Source organism: Leuresthes tenuis, unplaced genomic scaffold (assembly GCF_036924035.1).
Source record: "Leuresthes tenuis unplaced genomic scaffold, fLeuTen1.0.hap1 SCAF_10, whole genome shotgun sequence".
In the NCBI taxonomy this organism is placed as follows: domain Eukaryota; kingdom Metazoa; phylum Chordata; class Actinopteri; order Atheriniformes; family Atherinopsidae; genus Leuresthes; species Leuresthes tenuis.
Window position 1 is genome coordinate 258619 of NW_027325364.1, and position 16586 is coordinate 275204.

General features: G+C 40.7%; 1 protein-coding gene across 1 annotated transcript; it reads left to right on the top strand.

Annotated features, from left to right (window-relative positions):
* The first annotated feature begins 7022 nt into the window (after positions 1-7022).
* Positions 7023-14956, top strand: polr3glb (RNA polymerase III subunit GL b). The gene is made up of 8 exons (XM_072393414.1): positions 7023-7185; positions 7884-8077; positions 11745-11874; positions 11988-12056; positions 12190-12243; positions 13776-13873; positions 14043-14162; positions 14711-14956. The coding sequence occupies exons 2-8, from the start codon at positions 7964-7966 to the stop codon at positions 14795-14797; spliced, it is 672 nt and encodes a 223-aa protein (XP_072249515.1). The 5' UTR covers positions 7023-7185; positions 7884-7963; the 3' UTR covers positions 14798-14956.
* Positions 14957-16586: the final 1630 nt, after the last annotated feature.

Below are 16586 nucleotides of genomic sequence, written 5' to 3' on the forward strand. Positions count from 1 at the left end.
CAAGAGATGAAACCTGATCATGGATCAGCCTGACAGTTGGCTGCCTGATCATTTATTGATTATCGTTCTGTTTGATTGACTCATTATTGATTATTGATTTTTGGTTTGTTAGAAACCTGCAATCAAAACTCAGGGCCCCAAAAGACAACTGGAGCGTGACTGATAAACAGGTTTGTTTTGTGCATCATCTTCACATTTAGAACAGAGTCAGGATGAACCGGAAAGCGAATACTTACTATTACTACTATAAGCGAATGCTTACTATTACTACTATAAGCTAATGCTTACTATTACTACTATAAGCTAATGCTTACTATTACTACTATAAGCTAATGCTTACTATTACTACTATAAGCTAATGCTTACTATTACTACTATAAGCTAATGCTTACTATTACTACTATAAGCTAATACTTACTATTACTACTATAAGCTAATACTTACTATTACTACTATAAGCTAATACTTACTATTACTACTATAAGCTAATGCTTACTATTACTACTATAAGCTAATACTTACTATTACTACTATAAGCTAATACTTACTATTACTACTATAAGCTAATACTTACTATTACTACTATAAGCTAATACTTACTATTACTACTATAAGCTAATACTTACTATTACTACTATAAGCTAATACTTACTATTACTACTATAAGCTAATACTTACTATTACTACTATAAGCTAATGCTTACTATTACTACTATAAGCTAATGCTTACTATTACTACTATAAGCTAATACTTACTATTACTACTATAAGCTAATACTTACTATTACTACTATAAGCTAATACTTACTATTACTACTATAAGCTAATGCTTACTATTACTACTATAAGCTAATACTTACTATTACTACTATAAGCTAATGCTTACTATTACTACTATAAGCTAATACTCACTATTACTACTATAAGCTAATACTTACTATTACTACTATAAGCTAATACTTACTATTACTACTATAAGCTAATACTTACTATTACTACTATAAGCTAATGCTTACTATTACTACTATAAGCTAATACTTACTATTACTACTATAAGCTAATACTTACTATTACTACTATAAGCTAATACTTACTATTACTACTATAAGCTAATACTTACTATTACTACTATAAGCTAATACTTACTATTACTACTATAAGCTAATACTTACTATTACTACTATAAGCTAATGCTTACTATTACTACTATAAGCTAATACTCACTATTACTACTATAAGCTAATACTTACTATTACTACTATAAGCTAATACTTACTATTACTACTATAAGCTAATACTCACTATTACTACTATAAGCTAATACTCACTATTACTACTATAAGCTAATACTTACTATTACTACTATAAGCTAATGCTTACTATTACTACTATAAGCTAATACTTACTATTACTACTATAAGCTAATGCTTACTATTACTACTATAAGCTAATACTCACTATTACTACTATAAGCTAATACTTACTATTACTACTATAAGCTAATACTTACTATTACTACTATAAGCTAATACTTACTATTACTACTATAAGCTAATGCTTACTATTACTACTATAAGCTAATACTTACTATTACTACTATAAGCTAATACTTACTATTACTACTATAAGCTAATACTTACTATTACTACTATAAGCTAATACTTACTATTACTACTATAAGCTAATACTTACTATTACTACTATAAGCTAATACTTACTATTACTACTATAAGCTAATACTTACTATTACTACTATAAGCTAATACTTACTATTACTACTATAAGCTAATGCTTACTATTACTACTATAAGCTAATACTCACTATTACTACTATAAGCTAATACTTACTATTACTACTATAAGCTAATACTCACTATTACTACTATAAGCTAATACTTACTATTACTACTATAAGCTAATACTTACTATTACTACTATAAGCTAATGCTTACTATTACTACTATAAGCTAATACTTACTATTACTACTATAAGCTAATACTTACTATTACTACTATAAGCTAATACTTACTATTACTACTATAAGCTAATGCTTACTATTACTACTATAAGCTAATACTTACTGCCAGGATGGCAGCGGCGGTGATGATGATGAAGATGAAGATGGTGAAGATGGTGATGATGATGATGGTGATGATGATGAAGATGAAGATGATGAAGATGGTGGTGATGAAGATGATGAAGATGGTGGTGATGATGATGAAGATGATGAAGATGGCAGAGTTCATTGCTGGTCACAGAAACGGGAGATCTGTTGTCAGGATTCACACACAGAAACCAGTGACATCATAGCCTGAAGGCTCCGCCCCCTGACCATACATCAGTTCTAAAGAGGAGGCTCGGGTTCTGGTTCTGGGTGTCGCTGATGTTCTCGACAGGATAAAATGTGACTGTTTACATGTAGATGAAAGTGGATCTCTGTGGAGTCACAGCTGTGCCACATTTGTCTGATGTAAACGTGCCACAAACCAATCAGAGGCTCAGAAGAAGGCTGCTTTGCTGCTTCCCATCTGGGCTACAAGCTTTAGAGATATTATGCTAATATTAGCCTAGCATAATCAAAGAGATAAACAACTCCACAGCGGTCCAGCTGTCTGAGGTTCTGGGATGCAGTTTGGAGGAAGCAGCCTGATTGATCTAATTGATCTGATTAGTCTGATTGATCTGATCAGTCTGATTGATCTGATCAGTCTGATTGATCTGTGCGTGAAGCTGCACTTGAACTCTGCTGAAGTTTGACTGACAGCTCTATAAAGGCCCTGCCCCCCCCTCCTCAGACACTCAGGCTGAATGAGTCTGCAAACAGATGGGAGGGGGGGGGGTCGTGATCAGGTGACCTCTGACCCTCGAAGTCTCCGCTTTCTGGATGAAGCCCATCTGAGTCCGAGGTTCTGTTGGACTGCTGGTTCTACTCAGACCTGTGCTGGTGGCTGATGTCTTAAGTTCTCTGCAGTCTGTTCTTCTGCTCGGTCAGTGAACGCATCGTTTCTCTTTTTAATTTGAGCTTGGTTGGGGTGACTTTCCCAGCCCCCCCCCATCCCTCAGTGATGATGTTACCATCCTGATCCCAGCCCCCCCCCTTCAGTTCTGGTCCCAGCTGCTCTTTCACAGGACTCTGTGGGAGGAGTCAGGAAGGGTGGATGGCAGCAGGACTCCCCGTGACGTCTGGACCCCCAACAAACCCCCCCCCCCATCTATGGCATGAATGACAACAATAAAGACAACAAAAGTAAATCCAGACACAACAACCCCCCACAAATCCCTAAAATCACAGAACCCTCCAAACACACCAACCCTGCAGCTGTCGGACCCCAAACTAATGTCTGTGGTCAACTTCAAGTTCAGAGGAACAAAAGTCTGGCCTCAAACTGACTTTATCTGCAGCAGTTTGGGTTTTTCGTCTTTAAAACCCAAAACAGGACCTCTGAATCTGAGCAGAACCCAGGTCACAGCTGGGCCCGGTCCGAGCTGCTTCCCCCAAACTGAGTTCATTCTGCAGGCTGCCAGAACCGGGCCGACTTTAAAAAACATCCAGACAAAACCAGGTCCAACCCAATCCAGAAAAGCAGGCTTTGTTCTGGTGAGCATCTGGTTCTGCTCACCTGGACCAGTGGTCCGACTCGGTCCAACCCGGTCCGACCCGGTCCGACCCGGTCCAACCCAGTCCGACTCGGTCCGACCCGGTCCGACCCGGTCCAACCCGGTCCGACCCATCCCCTGAGCTCAGCTGAACCTGCTGCTGATCAGTTTTGGTTTTACTCGGTTCTGTGGTCCTGTTTCTAACTGCTGGGTCCATCCAGTCCACAAACACAGAACCTTGGATCTATCAGCAGATGATGAACAAAGGTGCGGAGGACCCAGAAACCTTCGGGTTCTGAGTGGGGCAGGAAGTCACAGATCCACTACAGATCCTAATCATTCAGCATCTTCATCAGGAGCTGAATGTGTTGGAGACTAAAGATATATATGAATATGATGTAACTATAGAGGGTTCTGGGTCCAACTCCTGGCTGGTTCTGTCTGTGTGAGTCTGCATGTTCTCCTGTATGTGAGGTTCTCTCCGGTTCTCTCCGGTTCTCTCCGGTTCTCTCCGGTTCCACCGTCCTAAAACATGCTGTCAGGTTTTTGGTTTCTCAACCAAACTGTCTTTAGGAGTGAGTGGTTGTTAGTCTCTGGTCCTGTGATGGACTGGTGACCTGTCCAGGTGTTCCACTGCTGTCCAGGTGTTCCACTGCTGTCCAGGTGTTCCACTGCTGTCCAGGTGTTCCACTGCTGTCCAGGTGTTCCACTGCTGTCCAGGTGTTGCTGTCCAGGTGTTCCACTGCTGTCCAGGTGTTCCACTGCTGTCCAGGTGTTCCACTGCTGTCCAGGTGTTGCTGTCCAGGTGTTCCACTGCTGTCCAGGTGTTCCACTGCTGTCCAGGTGTTCCACTGCTGTCCAGGTGTACCATTCCTGTCCAGGTGACCCCCATCTCTCCAGCCCCCCCACAACCCGACCGACAGAATAAGCGGGTAGAAAATGGATGGATGATGTAAATATGTGCATTTATACATATATGAAGTATTTAAGCTGAAGAGCTGCCAGTCAGAGGGTTGGTGGTTCGACTCCCGGCTTCTGAGCCCCCCCCATCTGATCCATCAGAGTGTGAATGTGATCAGCTCCATATAAAGTATATTTACTCTACTTATATCAGTGATGATTCATATCATCATATACTGATGTGTGTGTGTGTGGGGGGGGGTCTCTCTTCATCCTGAGAACTGAGCTCTTCATTATCAAACCACCACCCTCCCTCATTTAAAACACTGGGGGAGCAGACAGACCTCCCCCAGCCTGCCCTCTAAATCCCTGAACCCCCTCGACCCTGCAGACGGGGCCCCTAAGGGTCATAATAGCCCCCCCCCCCCACCCCGTGGTGTGATGTCACACGCCGATTCCAACCGTGAACTTCACGGGTTTCACTGTGACAATGACCCCCCCATAAATCCTTCAGGTCTGAACCCTGAGAACCAGACTGAGAGCCCCCCGCAGGACAGATGTCTCCCTCCCCCTGCTGCTCAGAATGATGTCACTTCCTGTTCAGGTAAGTCACCTGCAGCCAGCACCTGATCAGAGACCAATCAGCTGATCAATAATTTGATGTGGAGTTTACATCTCAGACTGTAAACAAACAAACAAACAAACAAACAAACAAACAAACAAGGACAAAAGCACGGAAAGAGAGAAAAGGTGTAATAAAAACTGAGGGAAGGAAGGCAGCAAGGAAACTATCCCAGAGAGGCAGGTTCAGCTGGACAGGTCCAGAGGGCCAGGGACCAACACTCAGCCCTGCGGACAGTTCAGAGTCTCCAGGTAACCTGACAGCATGTTTTAGGGCGGTGGGACGAAGCCGGAGAACCCGAGAGAACCGGAGAGAACCGGAGAGAACCTGAGAGGAACCGGAGAGAACCCGAGAGGAACCGGAGAGAACCCGAGAGGAACCCGAGAGAACCGGAGAGAACCCAGGCACACACAGGAGAACATGCAGCTCCACACAGACAGAACCAGCCGGGAGTTGAACCTGGAACCTCTGCTGTGAGGCGCTGCTGCTGAGCCCAACTTTTCTGATGAATCAGAAAGTTCTTCTGGATTTTATTCAGTCAGTCAAACATAAAAAGAAAAGCTGATCAGACCTGAGCAGCAGAGTCCCTGCAGCAGCATCCAGCTCCACGCCGTCTTCATCGGGGTCCAGCTCCACGCCGTCTTCATCGGGGTCCAGCTCCACGCCGTCTTCATCGGGGTCCAGCTCCACGCCGTCTTCATCAGGTTCAGATTAAATCCAAAACATCAGCAGCTCACACAGAAACGCTCCTCTTTTCTTCTTCCTTTTCAGAGACACGGAGGTGCTGCTCCAACTCTGGCGTCCTGCTTCAAACTGACTCCACACCAACACCCGGGGGATGGGGTCGGGGCGGGGGCGGGGCCAGAGGGACAGCAGGACGGGGGGAGGGGCTGACAATGACCCTGAGGGGGAGGGGTCACAGCTGAGGTCAGACTGGGAGGGATGTGACTGTGAACTTGTGCTCAGAACAGTCCAGAGGAGCCGGGTTCTGGGTCAGGATGCAGACGGGCTTCGAGTTAAAAGCTGAAACCTTCATGATGATGAAGCCACGAGGAAAAGGAGGGAGGGAGCTGCTCTTCAAAGACTGAAGAAAAAGAGAAGCAAAGAAAGTTCTGGTTCTGATTATATTGCTGCTACGACCTGTGACGTGTTGCTGAACTTTAACCCCTTCGGTGCCCCCCTCTTTCTGCTCCTGGTTGTCATGATGTGCTGAAAAATCTGGGAAAAATACAAATGGATGAACTGATCGGTTATTACCGAGGTGAAACCTTCTCCGCCCAGAGGGCCTGAAACAGTCCTTCAGAGGTTCCTCTCCTGGTTCTGGGACTGCTGGGACTCTGTGTTCTGTTGGTCCAAACTGAGCCGCTCATCTTTAACTGGGATTAAAAAGCCTGATCACATGACTCCACTCTGGTCTTCCCTGAATAAATATTCAGAAAACCGCCGGACGTTGAATAACGTTCTTCAGTCTACCTGCCTCCAGTGGGCGGGGCTAATCCAAAATAGTGGGGGGTGTTCTCTGAAGACAGGCTGTTACCTGTGAAACGGGTACTTTGAAAACACCCCCATTAGCACTTTCCTCCTGATGAAATTAACCACAGACTGTATGAAATTAACACGCCAGAGAAATAATCAGACCAATCAGAACTTAAAGGCTTTAGAGTCATACAGATACACTTCAAATTAAAGCAAATATCTGATTAATTCACCTGTCATAAATTAAACATAACCTACATTAATTTTCATATAGTTTGCTGTGTCATTGATTTATTTAGCTCCTAAAGTATTTGGGTATTTCAAACTATCTCACCTTGATCCAGATTTCGAAAGGAGGAATCAGCTGCTGTGACCGCTCTGACCTGCAGGCGGCGCCGGCGGGCCGCCGTCACTCACTACCGGAGAAGAAGAAGAAACCGTGATGGCGGGCAGCTGGATGTAAACAGAAACTGATCCGCTAAAAACATGAACGTTTATCGGGTTTAAGGTCTGAGGAAAATATGAGACGCAGCAGAGGGAAACACTCGCAGCAGGACAGTTAGTCCCGGGAGCCGGAAACACGCTGAAGGTCAGAGAAAGCCGCTGAGCGTGCTAACAGGCTAACACAGCTAACAGGCTAACAGCAGCTAACAGGCTAACAACAGCGCTGTAAACTAACCGGAAGTGTTGGAGTCCGGAGCCGAGCCTGCGCTGAACGGAACAGGGCAGTACTCTGTGCAGTCTGACCTCAGATCAGGCAGCTTCACATTAAACTGAGTTTGTTTCTCAGAAACTGGTTTCATGATCCTTAGAAAAGATCAAATCTCTGCAGATTTGACTGTTCACCATCACATGATGTAGCTCCACCACACTCCACCTGCCCCATTGTAGGTGTGTTAGTATTACCTGAGCAGAGGTTCCACAGGTGGACCCTGCAGGTCCTGATTGGCCTGAAAGAATACTGCGCACACACACCTTTGTTCTTGTTCTTTGGAAACCATGCACATACCACAGTCCCACATGACGAATCAGCAGGTGACCACCAACAGGAAGTTCTGTGTGTCAGAGTTGGGTCGAGTGGTACCGGACAGAGGAGAAACCACTTGTTAACATAACACAGATAGTCAATCATTCAATCAGAACACTGGTGATCAATATTCCTTCTGACTGCCCACAGATCAATCAGAACCTGCACCGGATCTGTTCTGCATGTTAAACTGAAGAAACACATCAGTCTGACAGTCAGCTGCTGGAGGTCGCTGAGTTTTGTCCTGTTTATCTTGCCAGGATCCAGATACACCTCCAACCACCCCGACCCGGTCCGGGAGGGTCTGGCCTGGTCCTGTCCAGTCTGAGGAGCAGCACTGATGGCAGGTCGTGGGCGTGGCCGCAGGATGCCGGGTTTCTGTGTCGATGCAATCGGCATCAGCAGAGGAGACCCTCTACCTCCATCCATGCAGCAGCCGACACCTGTGTTTCCTGTAAGCTCCGCCCCTTTACTACCTGAACCTCTCCTCCTATGTTTTCCTCTGAGTTTGGCAGCGCTGACAAGTACATGCAGGTGTAGCAACACAGGAAGTCAAATTATGTCAGCTGGTGCATTTTGAAAAAATTACACCTGGAATAAACAAACTAACATCTGAAATAAACAAACTGAAAGCTGAAATAAACAAACTAACATCTGAAATAAACAAACTGAAAGCTGAAATAAACAAACTAACATCTGAAATAAACAAACTGAAAGCTGAAATAAACAAACTGAAAGCTGAAATAAACAAACTAACATCTGAAATAAACAAACCGACAGCTGAAATAAACTAATTGAAAGCTGAAATAAACTAACTGACATCTGAAATAAACTAACTGACAGCTGAAATAAACTAACTGACAGCTGAAATAAACTAACTGAAAGCTGAAATAAACTAACTGAAAGCTGAAATAAACTAACTGAAAGCTGAAATAAACTAACTGAAAGCTGAAATGAATTTACAGCTGAAATAAACTAACTGAAAGCTGAAATAAACTAACTGAAAGCTGAAATAAACTAACTGAAAGCTGAAATGAATTTACAGCTGAAATAAACTAACTGAAAGCTGAAATAAACTAACTGACAGCTGAAATAAACTAACTGAAAGCTGAAATAAACTAACTGACAGCTGAAATAAACTAACTGACAGCTGAAATAAACTAACTGAAAGCTGAAATAAATAAACTGACAGCTGAAATGAATTTACAGCTGAAATAAACAAACTGACAGCTGAAATAAACAAACTGACAGCTGAAATAAACTAACCGACAGCTGAAATAAACTAACTGAAAGCTGAAATAAACTAACTGACAGCTGAAATAAACTAACCGACAGCTGAAATAAACTAACTGACAGCTGAAATAAACTAACCGACAGCTGAAATAAACTAACTGACAGCTGAAATAAACTAACTGACAGCTGAAATAAACTAACTGAAAGCTGAAATAAACTAACTGAAAGCTGAAATAAACTAACTGAAAGCTGAAATAAACAAACTGACAGCTGAAATAAACTAACCGACAGCTGAAATAAACAAACTGACAGCTGAAATAAACTAACCGACAGCTGAAATAAACTAACTGAAAGCTGAAATAAACTAACTGACAGCTGAAATAAACAAACTGACAGCTGAAATGAATTTACAGCTGAAATAAACAAACTGACAGCTGAAATAAACTAACCGACAGCTGAAATAAATAAACTGAAAGCTGAAATAAACTAACTGACAGCTGAAATAAATAAACTGAAAGCTGAAATAAACTAACTGACAGCTGAAATAAACTAACTGACAGCTGAAATAAATAAACTGACAGCTGAAATAAACAAACTGACAGCTGAAATAAACTAACCGACAGCTGAAATAAACTAACTGAAAGCTGAAATAAACTAACTGACAGCTGAAATAAACTAACCGACAGCTGAAATAAACTAACTGAAAGCTGAAATAAACTAACTGACAGCTGAAATGAATTTACAGCTGAAATAAACTAACTGACAGCTGAAATAAACTAACTGAAAGCTGAAATAAACTAACTGACAGCTGAAATAAACTAACTGACAGCTGAAATGAATTTACAGCTGAAATAAATAAACTGACAGCTGAAATAAACAAACTGACAGCTGAAATAAACTAACCGACAGCTGAAATAAACTAACTGAAAGCTGAAATAAACTAACTGACAGCTGAAATAAACTAACCGACAGCTGAAATAAACTAACTGAAAGCTGAAATAAACTAACTGACAGCTGAAATGAATTTACAGCTGAAATAAACTAACTGACAGCTGAAATAAACTAACTGAAAGCTGAAATAAACTAACTGAAAGCTGAAATAAACTAACTGAAAGCTGAAATGAATTTACAGCTGAAATAAACAAACTGACAGCTGAAATAAACTAACCGACAGCTGAAATAAACAAACTGACAGCTGAAATAAACTAACTGAAAGCTGAAATTAATTTACAGCTGAAATAAACTAACTGAAAGCTGAAATAAACTAACTGACAGCTGAAATAAACAAACTGAAAGCTGAAATAAACTAACTGACAGCTGAAATAAACTAACCGACAGCTGAAATAAACTAACTGACAGCTGAAATAAACTAACCGACAGCTGAAATAAACAAACTGACAGCTGAAATAAACTAACCGACAGCTGAAATAAACTAACTGAAAGCTGAAATTAATTTACAGCTGAAATAAACTAACTGAAAGCTGAAATAAACTAACTGAAAGCTGAAATAAACTAACCGACAGCTGAAATAAACAAACTGACAGCTGAAATAAACTAACCGACAGCTGAAATAAACAAACTGACAGCTGAAATAAACTAACTGACAGCTGAAATAAATAAACTGACAGCTGAAATAAACTAACTGACAGCTGAAATTAATTTACAGCTGAAATAAACAAACTGACAGCTGAAATTAATTTACAGCTGAAATAAACAAACTGACAGCTGAAATTAATTTACAGCTGAAATAAACTAACTGACAGCTGAAATAAACTAACCGACAGCTGAAATAAACAAACTGAAAGCTGAAATAAACTAACTGAAAGCTGAAATAAACTAACTGACAGCTGAAATAAACTAACCGACAGCTGAAATAAACAAACTGAAAGCTGAAATAAACTAACTGAAAGCTGAAATAAACTAACTGACAGCTGAAATAAACAAACTGACAGCTGAAATAAACTAACTGACAGCTGAAATAAATAAACTGACAGCTGAAATAAACTAACTGACAGCTGAAATGAATTTACAGCTGAAATAAACAAACTGACAGCTGAAATAAACTAACTGACAGCTGAAATAAACTAACTGAAAGCTGAAATTAATTTACAGCTGAAATAAACTAACTGAAAGCTGAAATAAACTAACCGACAGCTGAAATAAACTAACCGACAGCTGAAATAAACTAACCGACAGCTGAAATAAACAAACTGACAGCTGAAATAAACTAACCGACAGCTGAAATAAACAAACTGACAGCTGAAATAAACTAACTGACAGCTGAAATAAACTAACTGAAAGCTGAAATAAACTAACTGACAGCTGAAATAAACTAACTGAAAGCTGAAATAAACTAACTGACAGCTGAAATAAACTAACCGACAGCTGAAATAAACAAACTGACAGCTGAAATAAACTAACTGACAGCTGAAATAAACTAACCGACAGCTGAAATAAACAAACTGACAGCTGAAATAAACTAACCGACAGCTGAAATAAACTAACTAACAGCTGAAATAAACAAACTGACAGCTGAAATAAACTAACCGACAGCTGAAATAAACTAACCGACAGCTGAAATAAACAAACTGACAGCTGAAATAAACAAACTGAAAGCTGAAATAAACTAACTGAAAGCTGAAATAAACTAACCGACAGCTGAAATAAACAAACTGACAGCTGAAATAAACTAACTAACAGCTGAAATAAACAAACTGAAAGCTGAAATAAACAAACTGACAGCTGAAATAAATAAACTGACAGCTGAAATAAACTAACCGACAGCTGAAATAAACAAACTGACAGCTGAAATAAACTAACCGACAGCTGAAATAAGCTAAATTCAGTGCATTCTGGGACTTGTAGTTGACCCTCCTTATATTGTCCAGGTGATGGAGCAGAAGCCCCTCCCCCTGACAGGTGGGGAGGAGGCGGAGTATCTGTTGGCCCTGAAGCAGGATTTCAGAGGAGCCATGAGGAGTCTGCCGTGCTTCATCCAGCCGGCTGCAGCGCAAAGAGGTCACACACAGAACAACAAACTGATCAATAATTTTTCTGCCACTCATAAATAATCAAAGAAGAGCAGCTGATGGAGCATCAGACGTGTTTTTAAAAGTCTGTGTCCTGTCCAGATGTGGAGCGGTACTCAGATAAATATCACGCCAGCGAGCAGACAGACGGCCTGATGGACTGGACTCCAGGTGAGACTCTTGTAGCCATGGTAACCACACATGATGATGATGGCAGCCTGAGTCCTGATTAGTCCACAGACTGTTACCGGAAACCTGGAGCAGCTGTTGTAATAATTCTGTGTTTTCAACGTTGTTGTTTCAGACCTGAAGAGATTCCCCAAAGAGCTGCGAATCCATGTCAGGAAACCACCCCGAGGTGCTCTGTACTCTGATTACTCTCAGCAGTACTCTGATTACTCTCAGCAGTACTCTGATTACTCTCAGCTGTACTCTGATTACTCTCAGCTGTACTCTGATTACTCTCATCAGTACTCTGATTACTTTGATCTGTACTCTGATTACTTTGATCTGTACTCTGATTACTCTCAGCAGTACTCTGATTACTCTCAGCTGTACTCTGATTACTCTCAGCTGTACTCTGATTACTCTCAGCTGTACTCTGATTACTCTCATCAGTACTCTGATTACTTTGATCTGTACTCTGATTACTTTGATCTGTACTCTGATTACTCTCAGCAGTACTCTGATTACTCTCAGCAGTACTCTGATTACTTTGATCTGTACTCTGATTACTTTGATCTGTACTCTGATTACTCTCAGCAGTACTCTGATTACTCTCAGCAGTACTCTGATTACTTTGATCTGTACTCTGATTACTTTGATCTGTACTCTGATTACTCTCAGCAGTACTCTGATTACTCTCATCAGTACTCTGATTACTTTTATCTGTACTCTGATTACTTTTATCTGTACTCTGATGACTCATCAGTTCTCTGATTACTGTTATCTGTACTCTGATTACTTTGATCTGTACTCTGATTACTCTCAGCAGTACTCTGATTACTCTCAGCAGTACTCTGATTACTCTCAGCTGTACTCTGATTACTCTCAGCAGTTCTGTGATTACTCTCAGCAGTACTCTGATTACTCTCAGCTGTACTCTGATTACTCTCAGCAGTACTCTGATTACTCTCAGCAGTACTCTGATTACTCTCAGCTGTACTCTGATTACTCTCAGCAGTACTCTGATTACTCTCAGCAGTACTCTGATTACTTTGATCTGTACTCTGATTACTTTGATCTGTACTCTGATTACTCTCAGCAGTACTCTGATTACTCTCAGCTGTACTCTGATTACTCTCAGCAGTACTCTGATTACTCTCATCAGTACTCTGATTACTTTTATCTGTACTCTGATTACTTTTATCTGTACTCTGATGACTTTTATCTGTACTCTGATGACTCATCAGTTCTCTGATTACTGTTATCTGTACTCTGATTACTTTGATCTGTACTCTGATTACTCTCAGCTGTACTCTGATTACTCTCAGCTGTACTCTGATTACTTTGATCTCTACTCTGATTACTCTCAGCTGTACTCTGATTACTGTTATCAGTACTCTGATTACTCTCATCAGTACCCTGATTACTCTCAGCTGTACTCTGATTACTCTCATCAGTACTCTGATTACTTTGATCTCTACTCTGATTACTCTCAGCTGTACTCTGATTACTGTTATCAGTACTCTGATTACTCTCATCAGTACCCTGATTACTCTCAGCTGTACTCTGATTACTCTCATCAGTACTCTGATTACTTTTATCTGTACACTGATTACTTTCAGCTGTACTCGGATTACTTTGATCTGTACTCTGATTACTCTCAGCTGTACTCTGATTACTCTCAGCAGTACTCTGATTACTTTTATACGCACTGTGCGTCCTCAGATGCGTTGGTGTCGCTGAGCCGCTCAGACGGAGGTCAGCCTGGTCAGAAGAAGAAGAAGAAGGTCAGAGGGAAGGAGGAGGTGCTGCTCAGGTTGGAGGTGAGCTGGAGTTTGGTTGATTCAGGAGGGAACACCTGCAGGAAGGTAAACTCACCTTCAGCCCAGCAGAAAGCTGTCGAATCTTCACTTAAAGCGAGTCGCAGACGACCTGCGGTCAGCGGCGAGGTCGTCCCAGAGTCACTGATGGAGATGAAATGTGTCCTGACAGACGCTGGAGAAGAAGGAGGAGCAGCAGAGCTCCGAGGAGGAGGAGGGAGAGGAGAAGAAGAAGCAGGAGGAGGAGGAGGCCGAGGGGGAGGAGGGGTATGACGAGGAAGAGTTTGAAGAGGTGAGCAGCCATGTGACCAGTCAGCTGATAGTGTGACATCACTAGCTTTACGTAGGCAGCGGGCTTCCTGTGGCGTCCTTAGGTTCAGGAGGCGGAGCCTCACATATTCAGGTGAGCTGATGCTAAGCCACTGGTCTGCATCCAGCTCACCTGCGGTCAGGTCTGGACTCAGCCTTAGAGGCGGCGGCGGCGTGTAGAAGCGCTGCTCCTCCATAGTCATGTGACACCTCAGGGTGCCGCAGGTGAGAGCAAAGCTCAAGGCTGATTGGATGAAGAGCTTCTGGTATTTAAACAATAAAAGATCATTGATCCGATAAGGGATCAGAGCGGGAGGAACAGCACCACCCGAAAAGAAGAGAAAGATTGTTGTTTCAAGGCATTTTCATACTAACAGGAACAGATTAACAGGTTATTGATCTGTGGTTATTGATCAGCTGATGACAGGACTCTGATCAGCTGATCACCGATCAATTATCATAGATCTGAGGGTTCCTCTGAAAATTGAAACTTTATTGATCAGATGGAGGTTCTAACTCGTCTGTCTGCAGGAGACGGATTACATCATGTCGTACTTCGACAACGGCGAGGAGTTCGGAGGAGACAGCGACGACAACGTGGACGAGGCTGTGTACTGAACCGAAGCCGGTCGGACCCAAGCCGGTCGGACCCAAACCGTCCAGCTGCTGCACGGGAGGTTCTGAGTCGGACAGAACGGGGGAAGAACCGCAGTTTTTAATCTTTTGTACAAACTTTGAACAATTTTATTGTTTCTGTCGTTGAAAAATAAACAGCTTCGTTAAACATCCTGGGTTAGGGTTAGTTAACCCTTAGTTAACCCTTAGTTAACCCTTAGTTAACCCTTAGTTAACCCTAACCACATCCTGTTTGAACACAACTGATACTGTGCTGCCTGACTTAATGAAGTCGAACCAGAACCAGAACCTCAGAGGTTCTCCCTCAGCAGGTTCCCAGTCAGAGGTTATTCTGATGAAGAAACACAAACTTTCTGTAGAGGTTCTGGAGAGGTTCTGGAGAGGTTCTGGCGAGGTTCTGGAGAGGTTCTGTAGAGGTTCTGTAGAGGTTCTGGAGCAGTTCTGGAGAGGTTCTGTACTGGGTGTCTTTGGACCTTTTCACACTGGTCAGAAAACACACAATCACACGTTTACTGGTTGTAACGCCTCACATGGTTCTGGTACTGATGGCACCTCAGGGACAGAAAGGTTCTGCTGACTGGGCTCAGATTTTATTTATAAAGCACCAAATTACAACAAATGTGTTCGCTTCAAAGATAAAGTCCAATTAATTCAATTCCAATTAGTCCCGTTCATACAGAACCAATTAAGTAGAAGTTAAGTGAACAGGTGGGTTCACCATCTGGCCCGGATGCCTCCTGAGAGGAGGCCCTGGATCAGAACCAGAACCCACTGGAGGGATCATACATCCCATCTGACCCGGGAAAGCCTCGGGACCCCCAGGAGGAGCTGGAGAGGGATGGATGGGTTTCCCTGCTGGACCCGTTGGTTCTGAGACCTCAGATAAGAGGAAGATGATGGATGGACCTACATATATCGTATATCTCCACATATATAATGTATTTACATCTATATGTAAATGGGTGGATATTTAATATTCTTACAGATATTTAATATTCTTTCAGATATTTAGTATTTTTACAGATATTTAATATTCTTACAGATATTTAATATTCTTACAGATATTTAATATTTGAACAGATATTTAGTATTTTTACATATATTTAGTATTTTTACAGATATTTAATATTCTTACAGATATTTAATATTCTTACAGATATTTAATATTTTTACAGATATTTAGTATTTGAACAGATATTTAGTATTTTTACAGATATTTAATATTTTTACAGATATTTAATATTCTTACAGATATTTAATATTCTTACAGATATTTAGTATTTTTACAGATATTTAATATTTTTACAGATATTTAATATTTTTACAGATATTTAATATTCTTTCAGATATTTAATATTCTTACAGATATTTAGTATTTGAACAGATATTTAGTATTTTTACAGATATTTAGTATTTGAACAGATATTTAATATTCTTACAGATATTTAATATTCTTTCAGATATTTAATATTCTTACAGATATTTAATATTTTTACAGATATTTAATATTCTTTCAGATATTTAATATTCTTACAGATATTTAGTATTTGAACAGATATTTAGTATTTTTACAGATATTTAGTATTTGAACAGATATTTAATATTCTTACAGATATTTAATATTCTTACAGATATTTAATATTCTTACAGATATTTAATATTTTTACAGATATTTAATATTCTTACAGATATTTAGTATTTTTACAGATATTTAATATTCTTACAGATATTTAATATTTTTACAGATATTTAGTATTTTTTCAGATATTTA